Here is a 15,877-nt window from a genome sequence, read left to right as displayed (position 1 = left end):
ATACTATTTAATAACTTTCTAGAGAGTATTTATATTTATACTTCTAGTATTTTTATATATAATAATACTATTTTTTAAAGTACAGGTTTAACCCAAGCTTTCCTTGTTAAGTAGTTTAGGGGTGGCAGCTTTAATAAATTCTTTATTTTCCTTTTTAATATTAATCTTCCAGGCTTTAATTATAGCATCTTTAATATATTGGCAATACTAGTTACTAGAAGCTTTATTCTTAATCTTGAAATTTACTTTTAAAAAGGTAGAAAGCTACTTTAATTATATATAAGTAAGTTCTATAACTTTAGGCTTGACCTTAAAACCTGACAGGAAATTAAAGTTAATAATTATTCCTAGTCTTGCTTTGCAAGTAATAATAATAGGTTTAAAAAACTTATTAGCTACTTTAATAAACAAGAAACTAGTATTAACTAGATAATTATAGGTTACTAAACTTTTAATTTTATTATTTTTAATAAACTAAGTATAGGGAGTAAATAAAAGGTTTTAATTTATAAAAAGTTTAGTCTTTACTAAAATTAGGATTTAAGTATAAAAATAAGGAGGTATAATAACCTTTTTTATAGTATAAATAGGAAGTTTAGCAACTTAATTTAACTTTACTTAATAATAAATAGGGAAAGCAAGGTTTTAATAGGAATTAATAAAAACTATTCTAGCTTTAAAATTAAACTTAAAACCTTTATAAATAAATACTTTAGTCCTAACTAGTAAGTTTAGCTTTATATTATTAATAAGGTAGGCTTAAATTTTAATCTTAGTAAATAGCAAAGTATTCTTAATTATAGTAAAAGAACTAGAATTAAGAGTAATAGGGAAGTATAGGTTAAAATAAGTAATTTAATTAGTTTAATAATAAAAACTAATACCTTTAATAGAAACTAGGAACTTAGTTTACTTAATCTTAACTTCAGGTATAGCTTCTAGGAATATAAAGTTTTTAATAGTTATTAAATATCTAGTATCTAGACAGACCTTGGTATAAATTTTTATTATATTAATACTAACCTTAGTAATAGCACTTTACCAGGTTTAAAGTAAAAAGGAGTTCTTAAAATAATTAAATTTAATAATATTTTTATAATAAATAGTAAAGGCAATAATTTTAGCTTTTTAAAGGCTAATAAAGGGTATTACTAGTAATTAGTTTAGGGAACTAGTAAATATAAAACTAGAGTATTTAAAAAGGTAGTAATATAAAGTATTCCTTAAGGGAAATTTAGCTTTGTAAAACTTATAGGTAGTAATAATAGTTATAGGCTTAACTTAAATTAAGCAAGTATTAATAGTAAAGGTATTATTTTTTAAGGTTCTTATTTTCTTTAATAGCAAGGGCTTGTTCTTTAAACTTAGTAGCAGGTTTTAATACCTGGGGTGGAGTTTAAATAAAGTAAGCTAGTATAAAACCAGGTATAAAACTAGCAGGTAAAACCTATAAAGTATAAAAAGTAATAGGACCAGCTTTAAAATTAGGATATTAAGTAAAGAAAGTAAAGTTTTTTAAAGGGTTAGTAGTATTAGTAAAGTAGGCTTTATATTAATTCTAGGGTTAATAATTACTCTTTCTATTTTTATTTAAAGTATTTACTACCCTATTAAAATTTTAGGAGTTTTAATTATATTACTAGGATTACTAGTAGTTTAATAAGTTTTATAAATTTAATTAGTATTAAAAATTTAAATTTAGGATTAAAGAATAGTATAACAAGTTTAACTAAAAGAACTAGTAGGCTTGCTATGGCTATACCAGGTTTTAATAATATAAACTAGAAAAACTATTTAGCTAGTAGACAGGCTAGTAATATAGGCTAGTAGTAATAGGACTAGTATAGTGGTTAGCCATTAGGTTTGGCAAATAGCCATAGTTATTCTAGGGACTAGAAAAGGAGTTCTTGGGACTATTCTTGGCAGCTTTTTTATTATTATATTTTATAAAAATATTTTACTAGACATATTAATATTATTCCAGTTTCTTTATAAATAAAGCTATAGTTATATTATGGTCAGGCATAAGAATATCTTGTTAAAGGTTTAAATTAAGATAGTTAAAGATTATTATTTTTTAATTAAAAGGCTAATTAATATTAATGGCATGGTAATAGTAAATAATTTCTTGGGTAAAGGACTATAATATTTTACTAGATTTAATATCCTTATACCTATAAAATAGAGTACTAAGCTTTTACAAGGTAGCTTAAGTATTTAGCTTAAAGCAGGTAGCTAAAGATTAAAGCCAGCCAGCTCTTATAAGAGTATTCTAGAGAGCTATTTTTTAAAGCTTATCTAGCTATATTATAAACTAGTTTAAAGTAGAGCCATAAAGACAGGCTTTAATATTAGCCTTGACTATTAGTTCTCCCTTTATAGCTATAATATTATAAATTTAATTAATAAAAATATTAATGTCCTTGTAGTATATTATATTGCCTATTTATTTAATAGTAATATTATTAGCTATGTCAGGCTAGAAGTATTTAATTTCTTTTATTTTCTAATAATTATTAAATCTAGCTTAACTATTATAAGGATTTATAAACTAGCCAGGAGGTCTAGGAAATAGAGGTCCAGGGGGACTAGGAGGACTACTAGGGAAACCACCACTACTAGGGCTATTAGGAGGGCTGCCAGGGGGACTAGGAGGTCTACTAGGATAGAAATTATACCTGTAAACTAGAGCTTGCTAAACTAGAGGAATAGGGTTAAAATTTAATAATATAGCTAGAGCTGGCTAAGTTGGTATAGCAAGGTTTAATGCCTGGTTTCTAGGATTATTTTATATAAGTAGATTTTTATTAGGGTTAGGCCCTAGGGCAAACTAATATTTAATTAAATTTAATTTTTTATTAACTATAGTCTAACCTTGCTATAAAGTTTTAAAAGCAAGGTAGTTTTATTTTAATACTTAAAAAACTTTGCCAAGACTAGGTTTAGCAGGTCTTTTAGTAGGTCTTTTAGTAGTAGTAGTAACTATACTAGAACTACTTATAAAACCTAAAGCTATATTATTTAAAAAATAACTTTATAAATAGCTTGTAAAGCTAAACTCTTAACTTCTTTAAAAATAATATAAATAAGGGCTGGTATTAAAGTAGTAGGATTAAGGTTAAATAATAAAAGGATTATTAAATTTAGTTTCCTAGTCTTAAACTTTAGGAACCTCCTGGGGTTTAGGGATAGCTTAAACCTTATTATTTTACCATGGAAAAGTACTAGAAACCTTTAGGCTTGGTTTTAAAGTAGGAAGCTTAATAAATAAGTAGCAAGGTTAGGTAAAGAAAGTAGGAGTTTAATAAACTAAGGCTCTTTAAATAGTAGGAGGATCTTAAAGATTAATAAAGGTTTCCTAAACTAGTATTAAAGCTTAATCTTTAGTATTAAAAGATTAGTATTTTAATTAGTTAACCTTAATAAAGCTTTCTTTACTAGCCTGCTTTTTTAATATTAAGTTTACTAAATAAGGTCTCTTTTCCTTAAATTAATAAAAAGAAACTAATATAAAGCAAGAACTTTAGCCTAGTAGTCTTATAAAAATAGTAAAGTTAGCTTTAAAATTTAAATACTAATAAATATAGTTAATAAAGTTAGGTAAAACTTTAAGATTTACTTACTTAACCAAGGAAAGGAATTTGTCACGGCGCGACCTCTGGGAGCATTCAGAAGCCTAAACCGCTGCACTATCAGCAAAAGACTAGGATGTAAAGCCGAAGGCTTTACACTGCTCTCGCATATATATACCTTTAGCAGGCAGGAATCAGGCAGGAATCAGGTATCCAGGTTTACACTGTGACAGAATTCCTTAATATCTTGGTTTAAGGAAGTATAGCTAATCTCCTAATTAGGTGGGTAGGCATGATTTTTTATAGATTTTAAAGGCAAGTAATTGGCTTAAAGGTAATTAATAAAGTAAATAGTTTATTTATTAAATTTATTTATCTTTTAAAAATAGGAAATAAATAATTAAAAAGTAGCAAGTTAGTGGGCTAATTTAGCTATATACTTTCCAGGTTTAATAGGCATGAAGAACTTTAATAAGACTAGTATAAAAAGGTTTAATAAAAGTAATACAGGCCTTTAGTAAATAAGAATAATAACTTTAATAATAATAACAAGGGTTTTAAAGATGCTATTAATATAGTTGGCTAAATAATACCTTGGTAAAGGAAGTAGGGCAATAACTAGAACTAGAGAGTAAGGGTTTAGGGAAGCTAAGGTACAAGCTTTTAAAACTAGATAAACTAATATTCTAGAGGGGTAATTTGCCACTATAATATTATAGTTCTTAAAAGTAAAGGTTTTAACTCTTAAGAGTGGTAAAGAATAGTAAAAAGGCAAACTAGCAATTGGGCAACCTATAATTAATAAAGTATATGCTACTAGTAAAATAATAAATAAAGTTCTATAATTTTAATATTATAAAATAGCTAAATAAAAGTAGAAAGAAATACTTGTAAAAGCCTAGATAAAATTAAGGACATGCTACTAATTATTAAATGCAAGGTATTAATTCATGGATTTTAATAAAGTTGTTGTTCTATTTAGGCTATTAAAACCAGGAACTAAAAGCTAAGCTCTGGAACTGACTAATATCTGACTAAGAAACAGTAAACAACATTAGAGTTCCATGGAACTGGCGGAACCTGCAACACCTTAAATTAACCTTTTTTTAAAGCTTTGATAGCAAGTAGTATTCTGCCTTCTTGCTAGACAGCTAAATCTGTAGAATTTATTAATATTTTATTGCTTAAATAACTTGAATTCAACTTTATTATGGGATTGGCGCTTGCTTGGTAGTGGCGCTCGCTTGGTGGTGGATTATGTTAAGCTCCAGAACTGACTAATATCTGACTAAGAAACAGTAAACAACATTAGAGTTCCATGGAACTGGCGGAACCTGCAACAGTAGAAGTTGCGCGAAGTGATCAACCCAGTAACCGTAGTGGTCACGTAATTCCCTTAGCCGTCGGCGGTTAGGAGTATCGTCAACAAGGACGACCCTGACCTTATCTGACAAGTTAATAATTTATTATAAAGTAAACTACTGATTCATTTAGCTACTAGTACTCTAAAAATTAACCTGCTTTTTTATATCTTTTATATCAAACCTTGCTATAATAAATCTATTGCAGCCTTACATTACCACACTTGGCCCAATGGAACTATCTGTTGCACTTTGTCTTATAGAATCAAAACCGACCTGTGGCTGATATTATTGGGCGCTTGGTCTAGTGGTAAGACGCTTCCCTTGCAAGGAAGAGGCCCCGGGTTCGATTCCCGGAGTGTCCACTTTTTATTGCATCATTAATCGCCCACCTCTTTTTTTTCTAGATATAAAGATAATTGGGGTGGGTCCGGGCCGCTGCAAGTATAGAGTATCGATTTTACGCGGGCAGTATATTCTCTTTTTTTTTTGGACCATGAGCGAGCTTATTAGGCTCATCCTACCTACCTAGGGGTTTCTGTCTGTATGACTGAAACCTGGTAAGCCGGAAGGGTCGGCCACAGACGCCAACTATGATCATGCGTCATTATCAAAACTGTGACTTCTTAGGTACACTTCCACTCGTTAGGCCATCCTACACTGGGGAAGTGCTACTTTTCACATCTCTCTATGGCTGTAGCAAGAATCGGTAAGTCCAAATTTGAAGACTTACACTCATGCTAAATACCATTATTTCTCGGTATCATACCATCTAATCATAATATGAAAGCACTCAAAACAAGCCTCATGACATGCTTCTTAATCTTCATTCCTATGCATTACACAGACCAATATCATACGTAGAGCTATAACCAAGCATTGGAACTAAAGATGTTGAAATCGGTAGGTAGAAGGCCTAGGTTACCAGTCTAGGCCCAAGGCTATGCATAAATGGTTAGCGCAGTAGGCAACTCAGAAGAGACCACCCCTAACATTCGCTGACAGTTTCTCCTTGGTATCCAGAACCAATAGATACCACACATGGATGAACAGCATAGAACGGGCTCTGGCAGCAACTGCTTCAATTGCCTTCTTGATGGCGATAGCGTCCAGTGCATCAAGGATGGTCATGGAGTCCCGTTTGCCATCCCCATCAAAGACATAGTCTGTCTACTTCCCAGCAATGACAACCAAGCGTATCATTATACCATGCTATTTATCCGAGAGAACCCCGAGATTTCCGATGCGACATGGGATATTCAAAGGATAAACCTGAAATCTGCACCACCCGCGATACTATCTAGTCATCTCCTCACTGAAGCGCCGCGCCATTTGTGCCATGCAAGCAACCCGACCCTGCAGTTGCACATCATTATTTCTTCTGCATCCGGCTTGGGGACAGCGAGTATTATCTCTAGATGCCTCCAGCAACTGTTTTCCTGCGTTGGCGTTAAGAAATATGAAGTCCATGAGACCGAGTCAGCTCGAACTATAACGGACTTATGCCACTCGTCATTCATTCCCCAGGCTCAAGCAGGCGTGCCGCAAACAATCATCCTCGTGTCAGGAGACGGCGGCCTCAGCGATGTTATTGATTCATTCCATGGTAGCTCGAGAGACCTCGGCACCTCTCCAGATATAGGTCTCATCCCAGCGGGCACTGGCAACGCATTGGCAACTTCTACAGGGCTGGCGCCTCACCCAACAGCTGCTCTAAAAGCACTACTTCGGGGAAAACCACATCCTCTCCCGGGATTTGTCGCCACTTTCTCACCCGGTGCCAGATACATTCAAAATGGACAGGTCCAGCCATCCATAACCGAGAACTCCGGCCAGTTGCGAATTTACGGCGGCGTTGTTGCGAGTTGGGGAATACACGCTGCACTAGTTGCTGATAGTGACACAGTCGATTATCGCAAGTTCGGTGCTGACAGATTCAAAATGGCCGCAAAAGAGCTGCTGTATCCAGCTGATGGCAGCGAAACCCACAAGTACAAGGGAACAATAACACTCACTAAAAGGGACGAAGAAGGCAAACATGAGCATGAGGAAGTTGTTCACCACAGGGAACATATGTACCTGCTTGGAACGATGGTGTCAAACCTCGAGAAAGACTTTAAAATTTCTCCCGAGTCTTTACCGCTAGATAACTCGCTAAGAATCATTCGGTTTGGGCCAATGCCACCCCAGCGGGCAATGGAGCTTCTGAGTGCTGCATATCAGAATGGCCTACATGTTCAGAAAGAAGAGGTAATGTACGGTGAAATTGAAGGTTTTAAGATTAATTTCCATGAGGTAGATGGGAAGTGGAGACGTGTGTGCATCGACGGTAAAATTGTTATCGTGGAGGAAAACGGTTGGTTGAACGTGGAGAAAAACAAGAAGTCTCTGCTAAATATCGTTATTTGAAGTCATTAAGAGATATCTTTCTGCCAAGGGCGTCGAGTGTTGGTCATTTTGCTATAAGCAATCCGAGGATCATCCCAATACAGGCCCTTATTGACTCGAGTGTAAAATTAGGCATGTCTTATAACTAGATGCAAAGAAGTATGTACTCTGGTCTACCCTAGTGAATTTACCCGTGGGTCAAAAAGCGGGTCTGCCAAGATATTTTTCTGCCGGTATATGACGCAGTGCTCAATAATTCTACATTGAATAAAGGTGAAGCTATTCTGAAGGCCGTTTACCACCCAATATGGCTTCCGTTAGCGTTGAGGACTGCTTGGCACCTTTCTGGAAGCGTAGAGACCTGCTGCAGAAGTCGCTCTGCAGGTATTTCATCCCAGGCAGCCTGTACAAGCTCTTTAAGTTCTGCATGTGGCAAGTTGCGGTCATCTGGAGGCAACCTCTCGTCAATAAAGTCCTTCATGTCATCCCAGATATTCTCAATCGGGTTTAAATCAGGTGATTTAGAGGGCCAGTATGTAGGCTGGAAGCCATATTCAGCATCCATAAATTGGCGGGTTTGACAGCTTGCATGGCCTGGAGCGCCGTCCTGCATTAATAAAAGATGCTGGTCTTGCTCTTGTTCCTCCTGCCTTAGAAAATTGCCAATTAAAGGAACAATCCGTTGACAATACCTATCAGAATTGATAGTACTCCATTCCTTCTCCCAAAAGAGGCAGGGCCCCTTTTTATCGGCGTAGAAAGACCCCCAGAACATCCAGCCATTCTTTCGTTGATGACGAGACCTCACACAGGTGTCATTTAGTTCCTCACCTGCTTTCCGCGTCACATACAAAGTTCTATGGTACTCTGATGAGACCCAAGACTCGTCGGTAAAGAGGAATTGATACCACCACTCAACTGGCTTGTCAACACGTTCTCTGCAGAACTCAATTCGTTTGCGTATATTGGCTGGCGAGAGATATGGCTTGCGAACGGCCTTGCGGCGGTGATAACCTCGCTTTGCAAGTGTACGGGTTAATGTTGACCCGCTAATAGGAAGCTCAAGTTCTTGTACAACTTTTGTATGAGGCAGTCGACGATTACGGCGATTTAAAGAGATAAAATCAATAATTTCATCGACTTCTGCATCGGTAAGCTTTTGAGAGGTGCCAGGTGGCTTGCGAGGGGTCCGCTTTTGAATTCTGCATGTATAGCGTATTTGATCGTATGAGTATTGAGGCTTCTTTTTCATGATCTGCCTATACTCCAAGCCAAGGTCATACATGGTAAGGATCTCGATTCGGTCATCGCGGGTGGTTCGGGGGTTGTAGCAAGGTTCTGGGGACGATAAAGGGGTCCTAGGGGTCCTAGGGGGGTTTAAAATATTAGCTAGATCCATCTTTAATGGTCTGATTTAAATAGCTTCAAAAACAAGGGCAGAGGAGCAACTTAAAGAGGTTTGAAAGCAACACCATGTTAAATGATGAGATGACAAAATATGAGGTGCGATCGGCTTCATTCCTTCTATTCTAGGTAGGCGGTACTATGGAAGTGGTGGCAATCTCCTCACCGCTCTTGGCAGTGGCAAGGACCCACGGGTAAATTCACTAGGGTAGACCAGAGTACAGAACAAGCGCCGCTTGTATACAACAACATGAAAGTCAAGAGCGAGTGGCGGAGTGGTACCAAAACGAAAGTAGGGTATTCTTGATAGGCCTGGAATAATACCGCTGGACGTAGCGCCATCGGCTTTGGATAACCGTGGACCCTTGGCTACCAAGTAATATACTGGTGAGTCCGGTGACCCATGTAGGGGCATGTAGTAGACCTATTAGCGAACCACAACCTATAAGCAGACCACTTCTGTTAAACAACGCTTTGGGCGGTGATTTAAATCCATTATATTAGTGGTTGTAATAAGCTAGAAGACAGAAAAAATATTACTAGTAAGTAAAAGTTGCGTAAAGTGGTCAACCTGGTAACTATAATAGTTATATAATTCCCTTAGCTATTAGTGATTAAAAGTATTATTAATAATATAGGGGGTTTATAAGACTAATATTTTTATTAAATACTAAAAATAGAAATAGAAAATAAAGGTAAAAAAGTAATAATATATTAGTATATTAGGTAATATTATTTATTTATAAAACTAATATAAGAGACCTTTTTTATACTTTTATATAAGATTTTTAAAACTATTAAGGTTAATTTAATAAACCTATTTATTATTATTTAAATTATAACCTTTTTAATAAATAAGGTATTTATAATAAAAAGTATGGCTTTAATCAAAGTAGGCAAGTTTTTTTTTCTAGAATAACTTTAACTTTTTAGTAGTCCTTATTTTTAAGAAACCTTTTATCAAAAATAGCTTTAAATGATAATAGTTTTTAATTATAAAAATTATACTTATAACTATATTAGGCAAGAATAAATTACATATTAAAAAATATTAAATATATTTTCTAGTTTTATAAAAGTTCTAGCAAGTATGTTGACGATACTCCTAACCGCCGACGGCTGAGGAATTACGTAACCACTATGGTTACCGGGTTGACCACTTCGCGCAACCTCTACTTACCGGCGATACCTTTTCTGTCTTCTAGCTTAGGACAACCACTAATATGATGAATTCAGATCACCGCCTAAAGCGTCGTTTAACAAAGTAAGTATATTAACTAATTTTTTTAAAAACCTCTAGGGAACTAGAATAGAAATACAAGAACTTTAAATATAGTTTTCTTGAAAGATAATATTTATAATAAAGCCTTAAATAAACCTAATTTTTAAAATAAAATATTATAAATAGGTATTTTTAGTTATAAATATTTTTTATTTAAATAGTAGTAAAGTTTATTACCTCCTTAGTAAGACGGCGAGCCTATTAGAAGACTTGAATTGATCTATCTGGTACTCTATGTACGGAATTCAAAGCATGAAGGCATTCAAAGAGGATCGTAAACAAACACGCGGATGGATCCTCGCGGAGCGAGGCTAACCGAGATGGGTAGACGGTCGGAACAGGCAGTATCCCGCGATCCTCATCCCGGGCACGATGCCCGGAATGATCGTGCCTCCACGTGACCTCTTCGTCACGCTCGGGATCATGACTTGCAGGCAGTCGTGATACTTAGTATCTAGGCAAATAAAAAAGTCTTACCCCAAAACTTGCTAGATTTAAGACGGCGAGCCTATTAGAAGACTTGAATTAATCTATCTGGTACTCTATATACGGAATTCAAAGCATGAAGACATTTAAAGAGGATTGTAAATAAACACGCAGATGGGCCCTCGCGGTGCGAGTGTCACAGTGCGTAACCAGATACCTGATTCCTGCCTGATACCTGTCTGATAATGGTATATATATGTAAGAGCAGTGTAAAGCCGAAGGCTCTACATCCTAGTCTTTTGCTAATGGTGCAGCGGTTTAGGCTTCTAAATGCTCCCAGAGGTCGCGCCGTGACAGCGAGGCTAGCCAAGATTAGTAGGCAGTTGGTGTACCAGCAGAATACTCATGACCAAGTTAATCTTGCTTACTAATTTATTTAATATTGTTAAGCCCTTGTTAACTCCCATGGTTCCCTATTAAGCCTGTGGTATCTTGTTGCCTGTCATGGTTAAGATTATAACCTGTAAGTGATTGTAATAACCCTCCTTATAGGTTATAAATATTCTTATTTATAAATTATAGGTAGGTTGTTATTATTAGCTAACTACAAGAACTTATTTTTTTACTACTTTAAGCTACTTGGCAAGTTATCTTGGCAAGCCCGCTTACTTTAAATATCTAGCATGGTATTTTAAGACAAGGGACATGGTATTAATAAAGTCATGCATGGGGTATTATATATTATTAAAGTTATAGCTAATATATTAAGCCTTATACTATAGCTTGCCTTAGCATAGCCACAAGGCTATAATTTTTTTAACTTCCTACTTTTTTTATTATTTACTTTAATTAATTCTTGTAAATTTATAGTTTATTTAAGTATTAGTTCTAGCTTTATAGCAAGTTATAGTTTGCCTGGTATAAATACTAGGTATATATATATAATAAATAGTAAATCCAGGTAATATAAATTACTTATTTATTTACTTAGCTTTTAACTTGGGTATTCCAGGTTTTAATTATTTATTATTAATATTACTTGGTTGCCTTTTTAAAATTTAAAGTTTTAATACTTATAGTTTATACTTTTTTTTATTTTTTTTTTAATTTAGCTATATTTTATTATACAAACTCCTAGGCACCCTAAATCCTCCTGACTATTTATAACATGTTAAAGTAGTTTATAAACCAGCTTAATAACTATAAGTATAGTTTCTAGTTTATAAACATACGTGGTTTATAGCCTCTTTTTACTAGAAAAAGAAATATACCTGTAGTCTTACTAGCCAAGTAGCCTAATATAAAATTTATAACTAGAAGAAATTTATCTTAATTATTTTAGTAGTATAATATAAAGGGTTATAGGTACTATATAATTTATTAGTTTATAACTTTTACCTATTTATTAACTTTTAAATAGTATTTAAAGGTTAAAACTATTTTTACTTTAAAAATTTTGCAAAGTTTATTTTAAATTTTTAAAATAAATTAGCCTTTATAATTTAATATAATAAACTTTAGTAAGCTAACCTATAAATAAAAGTATATAATATAAATTTAAGCTATTTCTTATATTATTATTATCTTCTTGCAGGGTATTATATAACTTCTTTTATTCAATTAGTAAACTATAATAAAGGTAGTATTAAAGCTATTCTTGGACTTTAAAAAAAGTAGAAATTAATATAAATATATTACTAGGGCTAACCTGGGATAGGTAATAGCTATAATAGTCCCAAGGATAAGTCCCTTGGCTCCTTAGTTCTCTTGCAAATTAGGTAGTTGTCTAGGTATTAATTTATATTTTTATTTACTATTGGCTAGTAATATTATGCTTTAACTAGTGCCTTGGTCTTTATATAGCCTGGGTATATAATTAAATTTTAATAATAGATTTTATCTAGTAAACAAGTTACAAGATTACTCTTTTTAGGGATAACAAGATAGTCCTGGTATAGTAGACATCCTTTAGGGTTAATAATCTAGCCATCCTGTCCTAGGCAAGCTTGTTTTTGAGTAGCTTGAGCAGGGGGCTCTCCTAGTTAAAAATAAGTATTTAATTAATAATATATAGTAATAGTTCTAGAGGAGCTACTTTAGCTATACATGTCTTTGGTAAAACTTTATTTTTAAGCTATTTAGGTTAAAGTAGTACCTGTATTTATTTATTTTTATTATTATATATTTGCTTAGGCCTTAAAAGTATATTAGCTAGAATATTCTTTTTACTAGAATAATATTAAATTGAAAAATAAAATTAGGAAATAAACTTGGACTAGTTAGCTTGTTATTAATTTAATTTTTACTTGATTATAAAGTATTCCAATACTTAATAATTTATAAAATTATTAAAATATTATTTAAGTTATAGTTCTTCTAGCTTAGCTTTTAATTTAATTAGGCTTTATATAATTACAAGTATCTTCTTGTTATAAATATTAAAGTTTTGCTTTACTAGGTTAAGTTTAAGGTATAATAACATAGGACTAGTATAAAGGTTAAAGCCTTTTTAAGAACCTTAAAGGCTTTCTAGTAACTAGTATTTTAATAAAATAGCATGTCTTTTTTAATTAACCTGTATAATAGTTTGGCTATATAGCTATATTTTTATAAACTATTAATAAAAGTTAAAAAACCCCAAGAATAACTATACTCCATGTACTATAGTAGGGGTTTGCCACTTAATAATAAACTTTATCTTCTCTAGGTCTGCCTTAACTTTATTAGTAAAGATAATAAAGCCCAGGTATTTAGTTTTTATTATATAAAGCTTGTACTTATATATTACTACTTGTAACCCTGCTACCCTTAAGTACTTTAAAATAGTTTTTATATATATTTTATATTTTTAAAGGTTGTTACTATAAATTAAGAGGTTATTTATAAATATAGTTATAAAAAGGTCCAGGTAGTTTATTAAAATTAAGTTTATATACTTTTAAAAGACTACTAGTCTATTTACTAGTTTAAATAGCATTACTTTGTACTTAAAACTACTAAATTAAAACTAAAATATAGTTAACTTTTTAGACTTGGGGTTTATATAAGTCTAGTAAAACCCTTGTTAAATATCTAGCTCTATAAATACTCTTGCCTATAATATATATTTTAGGACCTTATTAATTAAAAATATTAAATATTGATTTTTATAAGTAATTATATTTAGCTTTTTATAGTCCATGTAAAATTATAGGCCACCTTCTAGTTTTTTAACTATTAAGATTAAAAATATAAAAGGTATAGTACTTGGTTTGATAAATTTTTTTACAAGTTTTTTACTATATATTACTATACTACTTTAAGCTTTTTTATAAATATCTTGTAAAGTAGGCTATAGTTAATATTATTTAGCTTAACTAGCTTAATTTTAGTATTATTATCCCTTTTAAAATAAAAATATCTTGTCTAACCTTTATTTTAAAAATATATTTACCAGGTTATAATATTATAAAGGTAGTATTTCTTGTATTTGGTAGGCTTTCTTTTTTTAGTGGTAATACTAGCTAGTAACGGGGTATATTAGTCTTTTAGTATAAACTTTATTTTAAAAAATAAGGTAATAAAAATATTACTTTTTTTTAAAAGCTATTTAGTAAAACCTAGTAGCTTTAATAACTATAATATTTATTTTAGCTATTACTTGCTTTTTAAAGAAAACCTTTCTTCTTTTACTAGAATCTTACAGGGGTATAGGATTTTTAAAGATTTAATAATAGCTTAATTTATCTTTACTAAGGTATTTTATTTATTTATAAGAATTATTTAAGCAGGTTAATATTACTTTATTTCCTACTTGTCTTTATATTTAATTAGGCACTTTTATATAGGTATTATAGGATTTACTTGGCTACTTTAATATTATACTATAGGGGTTAATATATATAATACTATAGATAGAAAACTAGATATTATATATTAGGGCGTGACTTTACCACAAGCTAGTTAAGTTAACCTATAAGCATGCTATACAAGATTAGTTCTATACTATTATTATACTTCCCTTTAATATTATTCTAGTTGCTTAAGATAACCTGTTATTAATAATATTTTAATATTATTAGTATTATAACATGGTTATAGTTACTTATAAAGTATTTTTTTAAAATATTATTAATATAGGCTTGTTAGCTTATAGTAATAGAGTTATTATTATTATATACTAGGGCACAACCCAGGAATCTTGCTAGCTTGCTAATAACCTTAACCTTAAATATTATATTTAATTGCTTAATAACCTTATTAATAGCTTGTATATTAATATTAGTAATTAGCAAATTATTAATATAAATTATAATAAAAGTATTATTATATTTAAAAATGCAGGTCTCTTTTAAAAGCTATATAAAGCCAAGTGTCTTAAAATAAGTAAAAAGCTTGTTTTACTAGATGTAGCCTGCTTAATATAGCCTATATAAAGCCTTAAGTAGTAGCTAAATCTTCTTTAAGGGGTTTTTACTTTTAAACCCTATTAATAATTATATATAGATCTTTTATTACTCTATAATTATATAAAAATATATAATAATAATATTAACCTGCTTGTAGTATTATTTTTATACTATAACTATTATTAAGAATATTCTTATAGCAGGATTTATTAGTACAGGCAAGCTAGTATTATTAAAGTTAATACCAGGTTACTAGTAAATTTTATAGATTACCTAGCATGCCTTAAATTAAATAATATAGTTATACTTGTCAAGCTTTAATATATATACCTACTTACTAGGAAGAATATATATATTACTATAAGGATATAGGACTTCTTTATAGGTCTTTAATTTTATAATCTTTTTAAACTAGTACTATATTATAGTAACCTAATATTTTATATAGGGGCTTTAAATTACTTGTATATATATTTATAAAATAATAATATATAATACTTTAAGTTACTCTTTTACCTTAATAATATTAAAAGTGGCTATAGCTAATAGGACTTGCTTATTATTAAGCCAGCCTAAAATATGGGCTTTAGTACTTCTTTTACAAATTTAAATATGCTTTTTACTCATGCTAGAAGGCTATATATAGTTTAGCTTGTAGTTTATATTATATATTTTTAGGAAGTTTAAAATTAAAGTAATCTTCTTTACCTTGCCTATGTTAGCATCCTCTTTTATATTTTAATATTGTATAAGGGGTGCCTCTAGGGGGCTTATAGCAGGTTAAAGCTAGTTCCCTATATATATATCCTCTTTGCCAAATATTTAATATTATATCTTAATATTTAATACTACTATTAGGTTATACTTTATAAGCATGGAGGTTAAAATAATACCTTATTAGCAAGCCCTTTACTACAGGTAGTTGTTAAATTATATTATATAAGTTACTTTTAATAATTAATACTTTAAAATGGCATGTTATATTTAACTTTATAAATAACCTTTAATATTAATATATATAAACTAATATTTAATCTTATATTATATACTATAAGT

General features: G+C 31.3%; 1 protein-coding gene and 1 non-coding gene across 2 annotated transcripts; both read left to right on the top strand.

Moving 5' to 3' along the window:
- The first annotated feature begins 5,226 nt into the window (after positions 1 to 5,226).
- Positions 5,227 to 5,298, top strand: BDV14DRAFT_t134. Its single transcript has one exon. It is a non-coding gene; the product is annotated as a tRNA-Ala (tRNA).
- Positions 5,299 to 5,933: 635 nt separating this feature from the next.
- Positions 5,934 to 7,500, top strand: BDV14DRAFT_183891 (diacylglycerol/lipid kinase family protein). The gene has a single exon (XM_073770432.1). The coding sequence runs from the start codon at positions 5,975 to 5,977 to the stop codon at positions 7,340 to 7,342; it is 1,368 nt and encodes a 455-aa protein (XP_073622791.1). The 5' UTR covers positions 5,934 to 5,974; the 3' UTR covers positions 7,343 to 7,500.
- The last annotated feature ends 8,377 nt before the right edge of the window (positions 7,501 to 15,877 follow it).

Source organism: Aspergillus stella-maris, assembly GCF_047715825.1.
Source record: "Aspergillus stella-maris strain CBS 113639 unplaced genomic scaffold BDV14scaffold_92, whole genome shotgun sequence".
NCBI lineage: Eukaryota > Fungi > Ascomycota > Eurotiomycetes > Eurotiales > Aspergillaceae > Aspergillus > Aspergillus stella-maris.
The sequence above is the reverse complement of the archived record's forward strand: the minus strand, read 5'-3'. Positions and strand labels throughout refer to the sequence as shown.